Source organism: Zootermopsis nevadensis, unplaced genomic scaffold, assembly GCF_977971745.1.
Source record: "Zootermopsis nevadensis isolate Lab colony 2312 unplaced genomic scaffold, Znev_1.0 Znev_ptg000010l, whole genome shotgun sequence".
NCBI classification, from domain to species: Eukaryota; Metazoa; Arthropoda; class Insecta; order Blattodea; family Termopsidae; genus Zootermopsis; species Zootermopsis nevadensis.
In genome coordinates this window covers 15,022,597-15,042,826 of record NW_028259142.1, presented here as the reverse complement: position 1 = coordinate 15,042,826, position 20,230 = coordinate 15,022,597, and the positions used below count along the sequence as shown (strand labels likewise).

General features: G+C 36.6%; 2 protein-coding genes across 4 annotated transcripts; one reads left to right on the top strand and one right to left on the bottom strand.

Moving 5' to 3' along the window:
- Positions 1-113: 113 nt before the first annotated feature.
- Vap33 (VAMP-associated protein 33kDa) lies at positions 114-7,197 on the top strand. Of its 3 annotated transcripts, none has more exons than XM_022087050.2 (6): positions 114-303; positions 743-895; positions 3,396-3,499; positions 4,230-4,400; positions 4,482-4,583; positions 5,290-7,197. In XM_022087050.2, the coding sequence occupies exons 1-6, from the start codon at positions 246-248 to the stop codon at positions 5,458-5,460; spliced, it is 759 nt and encodes a 252-aa protein (XP_021942742.1). In that variant the 5' UTR covers positions 114-245; the 3' UTR covers positions 5,461-7,197. The 3 variants fall into 3 exon arrangements, with proteins under 3 accessions (XP_021942742.1, XP_021942744.1, XP_021942743.1); XM_022087052.2 differs by having other exon boundaries at positions 115-303; positions 722-895; XM_022087051.2 differs by lacking the exon at positions 114-303 and adding an exon at positions 390-530.
- A 4,881-nt stretch (positions 7,198-12,078) lies between these two features.
- On the bottom strand, positions 12,079-20,198 carry APP-BP1 (Nedd8-activating enzyme E1 regulatory subunit APP-BP1). Its single transcript, XM_022087162.2, has 10 exons — positions 20,021-20,198; positions 19,701-19,865; positions 18,484-18,666; positions 17,205-17,551; positions 16,437-16,588; positions 14,737-14,870; positions 13,762-13,964; positions 13,305-13,441; positions 12,911-13,028; positions 12,079-12,323 (listed from the first exon to the last, which is right to left on the bottom strand). The coding sequence occupies exons 1-10, from the start codon at positions 20,086-20,088 to the stop codon at positions 12,211-12,213; spliced, it is 1,620 nt and encodes a 539-aa protein (XP_021942854.1). The 5' UTR covers positions 20,089-20,198; the 3' UTR covers positions 12,079-12,210.
- Between the last annotated feature and the right edge of the window lie 32 nt (positions 20,199-20,230).

Genomic DNA, 20,230 nt, shown 5'->3' with positions numbered 1-20,230 from the left:
AATCCGTGTTAAGAACATTTGAATGCTATACAGCCGTTTAAAATGTTGTTACAAATCGTTCTCTATGAATATGTATTTACATTGACTCACTAGATTCATTACTATGACGTCATGTTAAGCAGCCATATTCCTGTCGTGACGCATGCGTATTTATCTGAAAACGAGAGTCGACAGTACCGGGATTGGAATTGAAGCCATTTGTGAGGGATTTTCATATTCCAATATATCTTTCATAGGACAGAATTATGGCAAAACAAGAACAAGTATTAATAATAGAGCCACAGCATGAACTAAAATTTCGAGGTAAGCTTAGAAACGCGTGGATTATACTGCTGCCGATATATCTATATGACTGTTGGCCAAGCCTTTGGCTAGTGTATAGACAGACCCCGAAGTGTGAAGTTCTATACCAACATTAGTAGATAATGTGCTAGTGTTCATAAAGTAGGCTCAATACTCGGTTCGCAAGCTCTGATTTACGTTGACAGGCCAATGATGCATGTTGGAGCCACTAACCTAGCTATATTTGTGTAGGTATTTCCTTTCTCGTTTCATGACTTGCACATCAGATTGTAATAGATCGGAGCATTTTGTTGTAGAATATAAACAATTCTGTATTGAATGTTGTTTTAATTTATTGAAGCTTTTGGTGGTTAGAACACGTTTATATTGTGATACAAATGTAGTGTGTGTAGTTTTACAAGTCATGTATGTGATACAGTTCCCTACATTTAAATTTCAGGCCCATTTACATCACCTGTTACATCTTATATGAAATTAACAAATCCGTCTGAAAAGAAAGTCTGTTTTAAAATTAAAACAACAGCACCAAAGAAATACTGTGTACGGCCAAATTCAGGAGTTTTGGATGCAAAGGGAATAATTGATGTTGCAGGTAAGCAGAAAAATATGTTTTGTTTGTTAGTTTGATATTATCATTGTGCTACTTTGCTTTATAACGTATTGTGATGTGTTGGGGTTGGCATTGTTGAACTGTTTATTGACATTGTTGCGTTTAGCATTGTTGCGTTTAGCAGTTTATAAAATTTGTGATAAAATAAGCCAATTGTAAATTAAACATGTTCTAGTGTAATTTTATGTTGACACTTGTTCATTAAATATCTGCATTTCTGATATGATCTGTTGGATGTTAAATATTTTTTTGATTGTCAAGTTTCTCCCAGAAGATTACTCTGTAGGAAATGATGGCATGGAAATAAGGAAAAGTATGTATTAAAGATCAACTGAGGAAACCTCAGGATGAGAAATAGGCAAAGTCAACTAATTTTATGGTATTCATTTTCATGAGTGTTGTGATTGTCCTCATAGCAAATCATGCTGAACTTGGTTTATATTCCATTTATCACTTAGTAGGCCAATGTATTTATTTAATCCTATTTTGGTTGTTTTATCATCATAACCTACTTTTAGATTAATGTGTAATTTGTTGTTAGTATATTTATTGAAGTCTGTTTTATTTGCTCTTCACATCTAATTTACTCCATTATCCAGAGTCCTTTTGTGAGAACCTGGCAGTCATTCACATAGTGAAGAAAATTCCTGTCTTATGATACCTGAAGTTTAATTACTGTGCTTACAAGGACCTGCCCCTGGTCTGTCTTGTGTGTGATGAATCCAATCAATTCCCTCCTACATACATTCCATGGGTCCATTTTAATATTATTCTATATACACCTATGTGTTCTGAGTGGTCTCTTCCCATCAGGTTTTCCAACCATAATTTTTATACCTTTTTTTATTTCCTTCATGCATACTATGCTCCACCTATCTCATACTCTTGGCTAGATAAACTTAATAATTTGTGAAGAATACAAATTATGAAGCTCCTCATTATACAGTCTTCTCTTGCCTCATGTCACTTCATCTGTCCTCAGTACATTGTTATCAGACACCTTCAGTCTTTTTTTTTCTTCATTGTGAGAGACCATTTTCACACTCTTACTTAGGAATAGGTAAAATCATTATTTTGAATTTTTTTCTCTTTGTGTTTTTATATAGCAGCCAGGAAGACAAAAGGTTCTGAACAGCATATTGGCAAGCATTCCCAAATATAACCTACTCTTAATTTCTTTGTGAACATAATTTTTATTTGTTACCCAAATATTTTAAATGTGTTACATTTTCACATCTTGTATCATTCAAATTATTTCTTAAACTTTGATTCTACAATCTGCAGTTTAGCATACTTCCACTTATCTAATAATTTTGATCATTCTTTATCATATTATGGTTTGCATTGCTTTAACTCATGATCACCTAGACTGTCTTGGCTGAAGTATTTTTTTATATTTTCCGTAATATTGTACCAGGCCTTATTGCTGTTTACATTTTCATCAAAGTTTTCTGAAGCTGCATACCTATTTGAGATTTTAATTTGATACTGTACTGTAACATCATCATTTTACTTCTTGACATGAAATATCAAACTTTTGTGTTTGCTTGTTTACCTACCAGTAGTCTCTCCCTAAGTTTTGTTACTGTCCATTAGTGGGCAGTATCACAGTCAGTGCCTTTGAAAGATTGGATATCAAATATACTTGTGTGTTGTTTTCATTGCACCAAGATGTGGTCCATTAGAAGTCCAAGTATGTCAATGAATTTTGTGATGTGGTAACATTGTACTCTTGACATATTTTATGTGGTAATGTTTACAAGTCTAACCCCATTATCATTGCTAGTTTCATGTAAGCTTTTGTTACCAACTGTCAGTTCAAAAATATCTTCTCTCCCTGCCTTTGCTTTAAAATCTAACAAAATTTTTATGTGGTGGAATTGATCTATTCATAGATCTTCATAGATGTTGTCTTTTGTATAGGTGGATGATTTTCTTCTTGATAAACACAGATTCACTTATACGTAATTGAAAGGAAGAGGAAGGGAAGCTGCCTTAAAAATAATCTTTTATTATTAGGACTCTCCTGTTAAAGGCGTTAAAGCATTGGTTCTTAATGTATCCATTACAGATAAGGGGTTTGTATGGTATTATGTTAAAATAGGAGTAATAAGTACCAGCTTTAATGTGTGTCAGACACTTTCAGGTTCAGAGTATTGGTTATAAATTGTGAGGAAAGGAATGAAAAGCACTATAACTTTTGTTTTCTGACTGCAGTATAATGTGTAAAATTATACTGTGTGAATAGTATTGCATATTTAATCCACTACAAATTCCAGACATGAATATGTTATTAAAATGTGAGTAAATGTGATATTTTTACATTATTCTGAGTACACATAGTGACTGATCATGACAGTTTAAGGCAGTGGAAAGTGATATTTTTATTACCAATCCCAACATACTGTGTTATTGTTCTGCATGATTAAGAATATGGTTATGATATATTGTTTTATCATTTACACCTATAATTTGTTTTCAGTTAGTCTACAACCATTTGACTTTGATCCTAATGAAAAAAGCAAACATAAATTCATGGTTCAAACGATGATCGCACCGGATGGGGAAATAAGTATGGATTCACTGGTATGTTCATTACTGATAACCGCATATTATGTTCTAGACTAAATTGCAAGTATTATGTTAGTAGTACTGCTTCAAATGTAGGATGCTGAACTTGACACGTGTCATATGCATTTCCTTTTTGAAGCAGATATGTCATGTCTCTTCCTTATTTCCTTCAGAAAGAAATTATTGTATGAAAAATATACTTGAAGAAAGAACAGTATATATTTGTGCATGACTAAAGGCCTTTACAGTTAAGGTTAACATTGAAACTTCAGTATCCCAAAAGATATAAAGGACCCCCAAAAACAGCCTTTGCTGGGGTAGGACAACACTGTACATCAACCCTTTAAGAAAGCTAAGTGTATGCAAAGAAAAGTGATTAAGGTCCAAGCTGGCTGAATTTAGTTGGAAATTTTTGAATGTTACATAACAAGTTCTGTGGTTAATGTAAGTCACCTAGTTTTCTTAGGGTCATTAAATTAAGAGGGGAAGATGAATTCTTACAGAATTTTGGTGGGAAACCTCTGGGAAAACAGGTACCTGGAAGACTGAGGAGAGGGTAGAAGGACAGAATTAACATGGTGGATGGAACTGGTCCAGAAATGCATGCAGTGACTATATTTGTGTTTCTTATCCTTTGGATTCATCTATAGAATGGTTATGGTTATATGAAATGGGAAAATTATAATGTGATTAAAAGAATATAATGATGACCAATAACTAATGTACTGCCATGTTTCATTTATAGTGGAAAGATGTAAATCCAGACAACCTGATGGATTCAAAACTGAAATGTGTGTTTGAAATGCCAGTGGATCCGGCAACAACGGGGCCACAAGAAAACAATGTAGACGTTTCACCGGCTGTACATGAGGAAAAAGCAAAGAGGATTGGAGACGGTGTTAAAGCTTCTCCTAAGGTATTGAGCAGTTGTGCAACTGTGACTGCATGGTTGCTTACATTTGCTGAACTTCACTCACAAGGAGTACTTTTGTTACAGCCTAATTCCACAGTGGAGGGTGAACTCTTGAAGGCTGCTGCAGAAGTGAAACATTTACGAGAAGAAGAGAGCTCACTAAGGCAAGAGAATCTCCAACTAAAGGTACTGATCTTATGTTGAAGTTAGTGGTTAGTGTCATGTTTGGGAATTCCTGCCTTTGTACTCAGCTGGCTATTTTGAGATGGGCAAATGCTAGAATAGTACTTAAAATAGACCAGAGCTGGTTACTCCAACTATTGATAAGCTTATGTGTCATCTTCAGAATTGAGGCTTTATACAGCTGTCAGACAACCATTCTGTGATTTTTGTGGGTAAGGAAACAGTTGCCATATGAATAATGTGGTATTGTGTTAAATATGAGATGTTCACTGAGTCATAATACTGACATGATTAATTACTATCTTCATAAATTTATGTATAGATGAGAGAGTGATCAGTTGCTAGGCCCCCTCCCCCCAAATCAGTGGTAACAAAGGAGGGAATATTTCCCTTCCTCAGTACTTAATTGACACTCCACCTGTAACTGTATTATAACCAGCTGTCACTACAATTTTAGATGAACCATAACATAAAATGTAACTAACCTAAACTTAAAGTAAAGCATGTTTGCAGTATAAGTATGGTATGTATTTTTTTCTTTCCTATTGTACCCAATATACAAAGTGCCCATTAAATGGTAGGAAGACACTGCTTCCAAAGCACAAGAATTCTGCTTTTCCCTTAGAATGTTGGTGAAAATACTTTGGAGGTGTGCTTCATCATCAGCATATTCTGCAAGTTGTCAATTGATCAATGTTTTTGGTATTAGGAGGAGATCCTCAGACTGCGCCGCTCACCTGCTGTGGCAGCACTCGACTCAACTGCACCCATCCTGGCATCTGGAACTGCTGTTACTACAGCCTCTCTTCCCATGATGTATGTAGTGCTTGCCCTTTTCATGGGACTGGTTGGGATCATACTCGGAAAATTCTTGCTCTGAATATTCAACTGCAGCAGCACTATAAAAAAAATTTGTGAGTCAGTCTGCGTGTGCCACTCACCCACCCCTCTTCCTCTCAATGCCATGTTACATTCTCATTTTCTTCATTATTTTTCAGGTCACATGCCTCCCTTCCTATAAAATTGCCTTGAGTAACTGTGACATATTCTCCTGCCACACATCTGTTCTAGATTTCTGTACATCTTTTTGCTTTTAATCCTCATTTTATGTGTGCTGGAGAGAGGAAGCTGGGATTGGAGAGAAAATCTTTAATAATTGTTTACAAGCCAAGACACTTCACCATTCAAAGGTGTCCCCAAACTTTTGACTTTGTTAATTTTGTGTGGGCGACTCACATTGAATGGCTTACCATTGTTTGTACATAATGTGTTATATAGGGCAAAATTCAACAGCAAGGTAGCACTGTTTGAAGTTGAATTATGAGGGAAGTGCACCTTTAATTTAACATTTGCTAGATGGGCTGTGTGAAGCAAATTAGATTGTTCATATGTAGAATAAGCTTTTCCTGGCAGCAAGATTACACCACCCAATTGCTTGTTCTTTCCTGTATATTTTTTCCCCCCTACATATGTATTAGTATTCCCAATTTCTACATAATTGTTAATTGTAAAGAGACTGACATTTTATGAAACTACTCTGGGATGGATTCATACCTTCACTGTATTTGAAGTTGGTGTTCGTTTTTACGTAAGTTGAATTCCTGTACAGTTAAACCTGAAATATGACATTTGGTGGTCCAGAAGTGGCAGATAAAAGCAACGAGTTTTATGGCCTTCTCATAAGAGGTTTTTTTTAAATTCTGATCCAGCAAATGTCTTATATTTGGATTTAGCATGACATTATAGTTTCATAATTTTGTTAATACAGATACTGTATGAAATAAAACTGATAAAACTGGAATAATCTTCAGCACTGTGTTCAGCAAACAGCAGTTGAGAGTCTGTGCTTTGTTGATGCTGTGTTCATTTTGATTGCACAGTTTGTTTTCTGAAGTCAGAATATATTTTTAGAGGTGCGTGCAGCTTTACTTAGAACACAATATTTTCAAAGTCATGTGGGTGAGGAAGCTGTATCCAGCAAACCAAGTTGTTGCTGTCAAAAATTTATTGAGAGATGGGGGGGGGGGGGGCTGTGTTTCATGGAAGTAACCATCCAAATATGTAATAAAAATCTTAAGAGCATGTATAATAATATTCACTTTTAGTAATACAATTTGTGAATGTAACAGGTAGTTGATTAGACTAAACGTTTTCCAATGCAATGCCTTAATTCACAGACGAATAGTTATTAAGGATTCCAGAAAGTTTTGCCAGAACCTTTGTGAATTGTAGGCCACACCAAATGGGAAGAGGGTGAATACTATATGTTTTAATCTGTCAACAGACATCACCTTGTAATCTCTTGTTTTCATTGTAAAGGTTGTAAATCTCATCTATGGCTTATTAGTTAGGGTTGTGCTGGAGGGATGCATTGGTATAGCCGTGTGAGCAGTGTCCCAAACAGCAAGCCTGGTGCTACCATTCTGGAGTGTTTGATAGTACTTTTGACACAGTCTCTCCTTTTGATTATTTAATTTAGAATCGTGAACTTGTTCTATTATTTGTACAGTCTCAGTATATAATACCTGTTTTTTTAATAATTTAATGTTGACAGGAGTAATACTTCTCTAGTTGTAGTTAAACAGTGGTATTAAGTAAATAAATCAGAAGATTAGGATTGTTGATTCAGTCATTTCTCCAGCTTTATATTCCTTGCTCTCAGTCCCACCACTACGGTGTTGTGGTAGTGTTAGATGACTTTCCCCACTAAACTCAGCTGTATTGCATTTTTTAAATTATACTTATATGAATGAAGAGTGAATGCAGGGTTCTTCCTGCCATTTACAGTTTCTGGTTACTGTAAACCTTTGGCACACCAGTAGATTAAATACTTCTATTAGGGGCATGAGATATCTCCATGGGTTTCTGATGGTTTAATGCATTTAATTCAGCGGAATGGGTGTTAACTTCATAATGACTGGATGTTTTTATGCAGCAGCTAGCAACACTCAAAAGAGTTTGAATGTCTTCGTGTGTAATGACATGACTTCTGCGTCAGTCATTGGGATTCTGTTTGTTCTGTGGTTGCAGTACATTTATTGGCACCATGTTTTGTTTACTTGTCAAAAAATGACAAAGATTTGCTCAGACCTTCCAGAGAGTGTTGGAAAAATATTTATAAAAAAAATAGTGACTGGTGATTAAGACTTGGGTCTTTCAATATGGCTCAAACAAAATTACAGTCTCAAAGACTTTAAAAGCATGTATGTCAAAATAAAATATTAAAACCATACTAATCCACTTTTATAATATGAGATGAATTATCTACTAGGTTACTTTTGTTCTAATTGTCAACAAAGTTTTGATGTTTGTGGCAGCACAAGATAAAACATATGAAACAAGTGGATTTTGCATCATGTTGAAGTTCAGTCTTATAATAATATTTAAAAAAAATTTGCTGTTTATTTTTGGAAACAAATGAAACCCCCAAATAGACTGTGTGGGAGCCAAGTTCCTGATTATAAAAGTGGGTGGTACACAGTTGCCATTGCCCTATAAAGAAGGGTTAGTCAGCTATGGCAGGTACTGACAAGAGAAGTTAGATTTCTTGGATCACAAGTGCAGAATACCAGACAGCAGTTGTGTAATATCACTGAATAGTTCTGAAACATTCTTATGGTCATGGCTCAGAATGATGATGTGGGGATCTGTCAGCTGTTAACACTACTTGACACCAACCAGTGTATGGGATAAATGTGGTCAAGAAACAGAAATGGCACAACCAGGAATGTGTAAGTAATTAAAGAATAAGTTCAGTTTGTGTTTATATGAACAAATTCTGTCAAAAAGCCACTTCAGAGCATGTCTCATTCTGAAGATGTATTGTACATATTTCTTGCGTTGATAATTTGTTTGACTTCTTTGTAAACTTTTATTAATAAATTCAGTTGTAGCTTTTTCAAACAATGGGAATGAAAGTATACTCTGCAAGGGAATGGTCATGTCAAAATCTCACCTGAAATTTTGCTCGTCTAAAAAGCCCATCTGGTAATGATTGCCCACAAAATTTCAGCTGCAGATACGCTGTTCAAGGGTACGAAAAAATTACAACAATGGCGACGAAAACTATGACAAACAAACTATTAACACTATAAAAAAAGGCACTAGTGATTATGACGTAAAATTATTGTTTCCTCCATAAGGGAATTGTAACCAGGCATCTGACTTTAGTTTAGATTTCTTAATTTTGTAAATTTAATCTTTATTCTTCATTAGGATATGAGCCTTTTATATCAATTTATTAACATTTTTATTTCACAGTCATTCCTAAAGGATTTTAGCAAATGTTTAGACCGGAAGTAGGCATCCGCTTCTAAGCGGTGGAAGTAAGGCCGGCGCACACTACATCGAAGCGAACCGAACCAGCAAAAATACTTCCCGATCTTACTTTCTGAAATGTTTCGCAACGGAAAACTCAATTCAGATCTGCGAGGTATTGTTGGATACCCAACATCAAACGCATGCTCCCAAATTAAAAACATTCTCCATTTTACAAACACCAACATCACGTCCACCCCCGGACGGCTGTTGCTGTGCGGTGTTAACCAGCGGCACCTTCGAAGTTAAGCAGAGGACGGTTACTGAATGGAGTGCATTTCAGTTTATTCAGACAATTATATAGCACACAGATTATTAATAAAAATAAAACGAATTCTTTGCAGCTCGCTCAAAAGCTCTAACAAAGTTCATGAATCAATAAATCTAAAGTGAATTATCTTTCATAACAGGCCCCATTTATTAACCATTTGATGCCGAAGCTCGTCTAAATATCATTGGAAAAATTCAGTCCGTACCGCATAGAAAACACTACACTTCACCATTACAAAGATTAACCGGTTAATGCATATAAAGGCTATTATCACTCTTTACTCTGAGAATCACACGAATCCGACAAATGCATAATGAAAAGCTACTGACTGTTAAAGCAGGCAAGTGGTATATATACACTTGCCACCAGGCTTTCAAGGGTTTAAACAGTTTTATCAAGAATTTCGGCTACTAACATGTTTTGTTGCTTTAGAAATTCGAATCCCACACTGTTTAACGGAATTATTTTATTATAAATGATGCCGTAAACAAACAGAAGTCAATGGAATAAAAAATTGAATTTGTGTTAGAAAGAAGACAAGCCTAATTCTCTTCCAAGAGTTCACAAATGTAAATGAAAACCTGTAAATGTTATAAGGAATAATAATAATAATAAATAGGATGCCCTTACCGCACTCTTTCTTCAAGAGGAAGAGACCTCGATGTCCACCGACAAAATAAAATTGAGAGAGTGAAGGACGGTGTCAAGAATTTCTTAGTAATTCACAGAAGATAAGTACTTTGGTTATTGTGAAAGACTTTTAAAAGCACAAAAGTATTTCGTCTATAACACACTTCTCTTAAAGCGATTCACAGCTCAGCTCTTTCCACACTGACGAAAGCGGATTGTTGACGCGACAATGACGAAGGAAACTATGACGTACCAATTAGTAAAGGAATGGAGTGCAATACGGTTTATTCAGTCTATTATACTGCATGCATAAGAAATGAGCCTTACGGCATGCTTGTATTCCAATACTTCTTATTAAATTGTTGTACACGCAGGTGTTCATATAAAAGCTAACCATTGTCGTTCTATATTTACACATTATTTTTAGTTAAAAAGAATACAAAGAGAATTATACAAAGATATAATTTGGTTACATTCCATCCTAACTGTAAAAAGCATAAATTAATATTAAATATTTTCTCTATAAGAATGAAATAAATTTAAAAGTAATGGAAAGAGGCATGAAGAAAATTTTTGAATTTAATTTGCCCTTATTTAAAAATAACATCCGGTTTTAGTATACTTGCCCGGGCGCTGTTGAGTCCATCTCTGGGTGAGAGAAAAATGTTTCCTTCGTTCGATTCCCGGATAGTAAGCACTAGGAAAGAATGACGCTAAGGCAAATTTCGTTTGTCTCTGGGAAAGGATCTGATTAACTAAGGTCACAAACCCGAAAACTGTCCTGAGTTCTAGAAGATGAATTTGTAAGAAACTGTCGTATTTCCCCTTAGTAAATACTGCAGAATCTACTGTCATATGTAAACTCGAAATTGAGGGTTCGCATGTTTCTTTACTCGTTCGCTTGTGGCTCGTGAAAAAGAAACATGGCGTAATTACTCCTTAAGACAAATGAGAGAACACTGGAAGGTCAGAACTCTGGGAAAAGTGTCCTGAGTTCGATTTCCGACGGGCGGTTCCTTTAACTCCGAAACTAACAAGATACAACAACGGCGACAGGATCAGAGTTTTTACTTGGAAGAGGAGATTACAGAAACAAAGACCTCAACACTGATAAACTGTCATGACAAGGATGGTTTCTGTTGATAGGAGCGTAACCGCGATAAAAGAACGAAGCCAGGGCAAAATACGTTGGGAATGGGTTTCAAAAGATTATTGTTGTTGAGCGCACGTTCTCAACAAGGGAAATGATCTAGATAGGTTGTATTGATAGATGATCTAGCTTCATTATCTGTTTTTTATGTTTCTTTAACGTTTTACAATTATATTAGTGTTCCCTAGGTGGATTATTTGTTTTTATTTATATTTCTTCATTTATTTTGCTCTGTGTTAATATTGTTTCTATTTTGGGTTTGCCTGTACTTGGCAGTTATATTTAATACTGTACGTGTATAAGTTTAGTTAATCTGTTTGTGTACTATTTTTCATTATTATTTCATTATTATTGTATGTATTATCAGTGTTTGCCTGTTATTGGCTTCTTGCTGTTGGCAAACACGTAAATAAATTAATTGAATTGAATTTTTGACGGGTATTTCTCCAGTATATTTTATATTAGGAATCAAGCAGAGCTCGCAGAATGCGTACGAAAAAATAATGTACAAAAATATGCACTATAATTGTGACAGAAATGTGAAGCAACAATAGAATGTTTGAAGCATATATTCAGTATGCACCACGAACATCGAATTAAATGTTTATTTGCACATTCCTCTAGTTCGCAACTTGGCTTCTTCTGTGCAGACAGAACTGCACTGGCGTTACAAACGCTTGAGGTCACAGATCAGCGTATTGCATGGCATCACAATGTCACTAAATCACCTCCTCTACTATGCGCAAACGACAGTTAAGCTTCTAGCTCCCCGGAGACTAATCAATTTTAACTGAACATTCCAACTTTGAGCAATTTTTTCGCACCCTTGCACAGCAGCTGAAATTTTGTGTACAATCATCACTAGATGGGCTCTGTAGACGAGCAAAATTTCAGGCGAGGTTTCGTCATGACCAACCGGACCATTCCCTTGTTAGAAAAGCAATTTTATTAGTACTGTTGTTTGAAGCAACATCTGAAAGTTCACCTAACCTGTGGCCATCCATAGTATTAAGCACTATTTGGTTAGAAAAAAGTGAAATATCCACACTAGACCTGACTTGTCTTGAACCTGAGAACATTAGCTTGGGAGAAAATGTCTTACTCCTCATGTTGGAAATTAAAACCACCAATTGTCATACATTTTATTATATATCAGTAATACAGCAGTCAAATATCTAAACTGTAAAGATATGGAATACAATATCCCATGTACAGATGGCATGAAATCTGTTGATATAACTTTGAAAAGATAGATCTATTATTTAAAAGACAAAAGTTGCAACGTTTGAAGTAATAGCATCATAAATTAATGTGTTGTTAACTGGCTTGTACTGGCCTGTGATGAATTTTATGGTTTCTTGTGCTGCACAGCCTCCTATAAACAAAAAAGTCTTAGTATGAAGATTTCTGTCTTCTGGGTTTTTGCGCTGTGTAGTTTGGTCGATGTTAACCAACGTTTCAGAGGTCATACTGTTGTTATATGTTCGTTTCTTAATTATCTTGTTTGTAGCAGGGCAATCTATGACCCCTTTATAAGGTGCATGTGTGATAAATTGTTTTAAGACAATAAAGGATTTTATTTTTCAATTGTACTCTGATGTGTTTTGAGTACCCCCTTTTCAGAGGCCAAGCGAACCTCTGACACATAGAACTGAACACCTCCTCCCCCTTTTGACTATTGTTGAGAAGGGGAGAGTGGATGACGGAGGCAGTATGATCTCTCAAACGTTGGTTACATCGACCGGACTACACAGTGCAACAACCCAGAAGACAGAAATCTTCATACTCACCACTGTGAAAACCTCAAATCTTACAAGTCTTGGTAATACATTTTTCTTACACTTTCTCACAACTTGTAGCAGCGGTTTAAAAGTAATCACCGGGATTATTAAGTAAATATTATACAGAATTATTAAAAACTAACACATCGTAAAAGAGGGAAATTCTGACCGAGATGCTTACCTATGAATGACGATACAGAATGCAGTTCTGCCCCGCCGTAACGACAAATTTCATGGACATAGTCATCTTTTGCCAGGGGCCCACAACTCCATTCACTCAACAGTTTAGAGATACAGGCCTGCAGAAATATTATACAATTTTATGTTCAAATATCTGCTGATGCATATTAATATCTGAATGAAGGCTTAAAATGAACTGGGTGGTGACTGCAGCAGACATGACAGGGATTTAAATCCCAGACCCTAACTTGCTGCAAGAGCAGTTTCCACTTTACTAGTTCTACCTTCTAAAATTGACAAATTTCAATGATCATTTATATGGCATGAATATGTGTGCAGAATAAGCAAATGTGATAAATCCATGAGAAATGTTCACGACTGATGAAGTGCCTTACCTTCAGCTTCATGATGTCAGGTTCCACCTGGTCGTCAAACTCTCCAGGATACGTATTATATTCGGAGTAAAATCTGTCCACTCCACGAAGCATAACATAATATACCATTGTGCTCTCGGGGTTCTCCAAGTTTCCAGCTATGAAAAATTAAACTTTATTTTAAATGTGTTCGTGGAACCTCATTTAGGATTCAGTTCTGTACATATCAGAATATTAAAAAGACCCAAATTTTCAAACACTGGAGTTTGCCTTTATTGGTTTCAAGCTTCCACATTTTCCCTTATTGTTACTAAACTCTATGAAGGGTGTTCCCATTGCAGATCCCAAAACAAGTTTGTATTTCTTTACTATAACATGAGATTTAAAAAATGTTACCACTAGCTTCTGTTTCAGACATGTACATGTTGTCTTTATTCTCAGACTCCTAAACCTATCGTTTCTATAGCTCAGTACCCACCAATACTTTGAGCGTTGGATGTTTTTGGGTCATATTCATCTGCGATAGATGTGCCCCTAACGAGATGCAGGCTACTGGCATGTTTGCAGAACAGCTTCACATCCTTCTCTGTGATGGTGTCAGGGGGTTGGTTCAGCTGGTGCAGCAGTTGCTGTACACACCTGAACACAACCTCAGAGTCCTTTGCTGCTTGGTTATGGTACCTGGAATGAAACGATGAGACCTGCCACATTCCATGCTGCAAGCATCTGTCGTGAATTTCAGTATTCAGTCATTTTGTTGGTCGATATTTATCGTTCTCACAACGGTGAAGATTTCAGTGTTGGTCTTCCGAGCCGTGATGCCTCGTCGACATTTCTGAGGGACATACGCCTCCAATCTCGTGGCTAATGATGGAGGCACCAGAGTGTCAATATCTACCCACAAGTCCATACAGTGTCACAGCCCAGAACACCAACATTGTGATTTATACTGTTATTCATGATATTAAAACATACAGAACTATAATTGTGTGGGTGTGAAACTTGGTCTCTCATCCTGGACCTAAGATAATGTATGGAATAAGTAACACAGAGAGAAAGGCATAATGGGGAGCTTCATAAAATATTAGGGTGATCAAATCAAGGAGGATAAGCTGGGTGGGACATGCAGCATGCCTGGTAATATGAGAAATTCATGGAAAATTTTCATCAGAATACATGCAGAAAAGAGACAGGTGAGGATGGAAGGGTAACATTATAATGGATCTTTAAGGAAGGTGATGTGGACTGGATTTTGGTCCAGGACAAAGACAGGTAGCAAGCGCTTGTGAACCTGGTAATGAACTTTCACATGTCATAAAATGTGCAGAATTTGACAAATCGAGTGACTTAACAGCTGCTTAAGAAGGCCGTGCACGTGCACACAGATGGATTTGTGGAAGGAATAGATTCTCTTTCTTTCCCATAAACAGATGAGAACGGTTTCAGTACTTACACTTGCTGCAGTGCAATGTACTTTTCTGTTTCAGCAGTCATATCAGGAATAGAGCCTCGGAGTGGCAAACACCCGTCACCTTCATTTTCCACAAAGTCTCGCACTGCTTTTGCCAATATCCAGAAGGGCTTGCTCTGTACAAATATGGAAACAAATACTTAAAAAAAACATGTTCTGAAAGAACTTCCAAACCTAGTTTCCTTTAAACTTTCCATTTATTTGTATACAGATGGTAACAGAATACAAAAATCATACAGATTAATAACTTGTTTCAGTGCATCCCCCGGTCTGTGACAGTTGCCGTATATAACCTCAAACAATTTTTATCATTAACACTAACATTTGAAATTTTTAACATATGAAGCATTTTCATATGATGTATGAACTTAAAAGAATGTTAAAAAAACCTACATTAAAGTCAGCAAAGGTAAGTATACGAGGTGCGATCGGAAAGTTTCCAGACTGTGTCAATAGAGGGCGAACTGGATGTAGTACGAGCTTCTGCCGCTAAGGGGTGCGGCCTACATTCATAGTGAATCAGTGTGCCAGCTGGCATCATCGAATTAGCATTTGTTTCTTAGTTACGGGCGTTTTGGTAGTGCATTACACCGACCCTCCTGCGATTTCGGAATGGCGGATTTTCATGAACAAAGAGTGTGCATCAAATTTTGCCAAAGACTCGCCAAAACGGCTACGGAAACCTATGAAATGCTAAAGCAAGCATTTGGGGAGTGTGCACAAACTTTTGTGTGGCATTCACGTTTTAAAAATGGCCGAACCTCTGTCGATGATGACGAGCGTTCTGGACGACCATCTTCGAGCACAACGCCCGAAAATGTTACGAAGATTCGGCAGGCCATTCACGAAGATCGACGTCGTACCATCAACGACTTGTGCGACATTGTTGGGATAGGCTATGGGACCTGTCAGCTGATTCTAAAGGAAGAACTCCACATGCGACGCATCATGACAACGCGCCAGCGCTCACCGCCCTCAAAGTTCGGCAGTTGTTGGCCTCAAACACCATGGCCGTCATCCCGCACCCTCCTTATTCGCCGTGTGACTTCTTCCTCTTCCCAAAGATGAAAATTCAGCTAAAGGGAAGGAGATTTGAGACGATAGAAGAGATTCAGGCAGAATCGCAGATGGTGCTTGACAGGCTGACAAAGAAAGATTTCCAGGGATGCTTCCAGGCTTGGCAGCGGCGCTGGGATCGTTGTGTTCACTCCCAGGGGAACAACTTCGAGGGTGATGGATGAATTTAATACCTGAGATAAGTGTACGGGTTTTTATAGGCGCAGTCTTGAAACTTTCTGATCACACCTCGTATGATGCATTTCCTATTCAGAATGGCCTTAAACAAGATGCTTTGTCTTTACTTTTTAACCTTTTTTTTAAGAATACACGTAAGTAGGTCCAAGAAAATCATGAAGGATTTAACATGTCCAACAACAAATGTAATTCAGTAACTTAAAAAATATACCTAACCCAATTTTATTTCCTTCACATCAGATATAAAATTAATACCGCCGTGGCTCAGTAAGTAGGGCCTCATTTTGATAATGGGGTACACCATGTGAAAGTATGATTGGCATACAGCTGAGAGAGGCTCTGTCGGACACCCACTAGAAGATTTTCTTTGAGTCTGACATTATTTTATGAATCAGTCGAGACCACCTCTGCGCAAGCATAACTTTTACCTTAGATGTTAGATTGATACAGTTGTCATCCTCCAGAATATCCCTCACATGTGATGGTACCAATGTTGATTTTACACTACTGGTAACTGCTTTTATTGCTTCTTCAAAATTTTCTTCAGCTTCTGGATTTCCATGTTCATCAACATATATACCTATTGAACAAATGTTCAGATATCATTAAAATACCAGAAACTATACCACAAATATTTCACACCGAAGAAAAACCTATAAACTAACTAATTCCCTGGTAGCAGAACCAGCAGGTTCAACATCAAAGCCCGTCACCGACCATGATCCCGAGTCAACTCTGTCCATTTGCCATCCTCACGGCCCACCTTCTTAAGATCTATCTTTGATGTTATCCTCCAACAGTATTCTAAACTTTGACTGAAGGAAATAAAAAATGCATATATCTTGTTAAAATACCTTTAGGAAAGAAACCACGTGAGTCTTAGGCACAGATGAGAGGGTAATATTACAAGATTTGAAAGTTATACTCTTTGGAGTACACAAATTGTAAAGGCATTCTACACCCCGCATCATGGATGGTGACTTTAGCAGGTTGTTTCACTGATGATAATGGCTCAAAGGAACTGTGAACTTACATCGTAAAGTCTGTAAGAATGATACAAATATGCATTTTTCCAATCCTGTTTGGTAATTTGAAAATAGTATAAACAAGGTTCATTAGATATTTGTAAAATACAAAATTTACAGATGTTCATTCAAAGTGGCACACTCATGTTATAATACGATATGCAAACGCACCCTTTCGAATCATGGATCTGAAAACTTCCTTTTCTTTGTAATTTTTCGGAAGCTGCCCATCATGTTCAACTTTCCACTGCTGCAAATATTTATAGAGAATTATGAGGTTTGGTACATGAGCATGATCCTTGTACTCCATTGCTTCCAGGTCTATGGAGTTAACATACTTCTTGAGACTTGGAAATGGTTTATCAAGACGCAAGTCAGGTATCTGATCATCCGGATGAGTTTCAATTATTGTATGCTCTACCACCTGCACTCTGATGTAACCAATGAAGCCATAACTGCGACACACAATGAATGGGATTTCCAGATCCCACAACTTCTTGGAAAGAGGAACCAAAGTTCTGTAATAAATACATGATAATATTTTAACAGATAGGAAATCTTAAATTTCCTCCCACATTGAGGAAGAGACATACTGCTTGTTAATATATTATTTTACTCCTTAACCAGTTTGGTTCTAAACTTTTCATATAAAGTACCATGCTTATTGAAAAGCTTTGTCTTCAAATTGCTATCTTCTGGGTAGTTGCACTGTGTAGCCTTCTGGTTCCATAGCAACGTTACTGCCTCCTCCTTCATGTGGTGAAAAAACACAGACCTCAATCTAAACAAATACTGCCAAAAAAATCTCAATACCTACAAGTTCAGTTCTTGTGTATTTCCACACCAACTTACTTCTGTTCTATTAAAAATCAACATAAAGAGTGCCAGAGAGGTGAACAGTTTCTGAGCTGCACCACTCACAGCTGTATAAAACATCACTATGTGGATTTCAGTGGGAACCCGCCCTTCACGTTGAGCAGTTTCACTACTTGGGGAAGGTGTTTCTTTAGCTGTACTAAAGACAAATTAGTAAATGGAGCAATTCTGGAGAGTCTGTGCCTATAGGCAATCTTCTCTTCTTGCCTGCATGCTTCCATGATGTGAATGTTCTGATCAGTTGTCACAAAAATTAATTTATATAAGTCAGTTACCTGTTCCCATGTGCAGTGCATAATGGTCCACTTATCATGCTGCACAGAATGAAAATGTTCACAATGCATACTTCTGTTATGAAATTAAAGACTTCCACAACATTATTATTGATCTTCCAACACTAATATTCCATTAAACAGCAGTTCCACCAATTATTAAAAAATGTGTGTCTGTCATACAGAGTTTCAACTAAATGGTTATGTAGTTTGGGCAACCTTAGTTGCAGATGAACAGACATGAAACTAATACAAGAAATGAAAGATGCCTAAAAATTTACAATGCAAGAGTAGGCACTCACCTTTCAGTCAGTGATGTTCCAATGACAACTGAGAAGTTGTTGAAGAAGTCAGGGTTGTTTTCCAGCAACTGGTCTATGTTCTCATCCACATAGTCACCTCGAACATCAGGGTTCAATTCCAAAAGTAACCGAGTAGCAACTTGAGCTCTAGACTTGCCACAGCTTTCTGTATCCAAGAAGAAACTGTCAGGAACAAGAGGAATACAATCAGTAAAACTGAAATTAATGGGAATTATGGAAACAAGATAGTGCAGAATTAGGAGAACTTATGGCTACCTCAAATTCACAGTTCATAATGCCTTTAATAGTACAAAATGGCAGTCAATCAGATAAAAAAGTGTGGAAATCACAAGAAAATATTAATCTAATATCAGGTAAAATTTGTAAACTATTATTTACCTTAGTTTTACAATAAACAGACCTGTGCACACCCTACTGAGAGATTTTACACATCAATGCAAATGACAAACTTCAGGAAGATATACTGATCTTAACTGCTTTAACATGATATTCAGCATGTGCAAGTACATATCTAAGTTCCTAGTATAACCAATGCCCCTCCAACTGACTTATGAAGCCTGCTTTGTCATTCAAGTGTTTTTACATATATTGGAAATCCAGCAAACTTTTCTATTAAAAAATCATAATTTTGTAATACTATTATATAAAAGAAATACTTGAGCAACAAATATAAAACTTGAAGTTCTGCTACACTCATGTGCATATAACTAAAACTGTTATGTTTGAGACTTGGTCTACTTTACTTCTGAACCACCAATATGTATATGAATGTTGACGGCTGCATAAAGAATAAACTCTGTGAGGAAACAAAGACATGGTGATGTTATATTGGCAACTCTGGCAATAACAAAAACAAGTACATTATGTCATCAAGTATACTTTCACGCTGAAAAATTACATATCTGACCACTTGTCAGAGATCATCTTCGATTATGATAGGATTAGATACAGAGGGGCCAATAGAAACAGGATGTATTCTACCACCTCATGTAGCACCACTTATTTCAGCATAATCAGGAAAGGAAGGGAGAATTAAAGCAATACAAAGCCTTCCAGTATATCTATTCTACTTTGTGTTGATAATCATATCACAGATATGCATATTAAATTGGATTTTTACAGTCCCAATTTTGTAGAAAATCTTATTACATCTGTTGGAACTGTCAAACGAAATCAGCATGGCTGTTTCAACTAACTTGCATCCAATATCTTCCTCTGTAACTTTCTTCCCATCAACAACTGTGAAGGCCCCAATTCCTGGTAACACAAGTGACTTTAAGATTTCCGTGCCTATACCAGTCGCGTTGATAAGACATACTTGTGCTGACTCCAATGCAGATTGTCCATTGTCTCCCCAAAGTCTGAAAAATATAATTACAGTCATTAATAACAAAAAAGACAAGTTGTCATACCTAACCTCACACGTCTTCGTGTTATATACATATATTATTTTCAACTATACTACAGATTTAAAACTTTTTTTTAAGATACAAGAAATTACAAGAGAGCCACAAACCTGAGCTGTCTATCATATTTCTTGCTCTTTTCAGATTGCTCCGGTGATTTAGGCGCCGGAGACGACATGTTTTTTGACAACTGAACATCTGTCAGTTATTGAAAATCATGTAGATTATTCAAGCCTTTCCCGTACAGAAAATGTACCATAGTGGCAACCACAGACCTGAAACCAATTTCCACTCTGTGGACAAGATGTCTGAGATAAATA

Excerpts from the sequence above, each read along its gene's own strand:
- APP-BP1 (XM_022087162.2), bottom strand. The coding sequence starts at position 20,088 with ATGTCGTCTCCGGCGCCTAAATCACCGGAGCAATCTGAAAAGAGCAAG. Across the intron at positions 17,552-18,483 it reads GGAACATCACTGACTGAAAG|AACTTTGGTTCCTCTTTCCA; the intron begins GTGAGTGCCTAC and ends TATTTATTACAG. Across the intron at positions 13,029-13,304 it reads CTGACATCATGAAGCTGAAG|GCCTGTATCTCTAAACTGTT; the intron begins GTAAGGCACTTC and ends ATATTTCTGCAG.
- Vap33 (XM_022087050.2), top strand. The coding sequence starts at position 246 with ATGGCAAAACAAGAACAAGTATTAATAATAGAGCCACAGCATGAACTA. Across the intron at positions 4,401-4,481 it reads GTGTTAAAGCTTCTCCTAAG|CCTAATTCCACAGTGGAGGG; the intron begins GTATTGAGCAGT and ends CTTTTGTTACAG. Across the intron at positions 4,584-5,289 it reads AAGAGAATCTCCAACTAAAG|GAGGAGATCCTCAGACTGCG; the intron begins GTACTGATCTTA and ends TTTTGGTATTAG.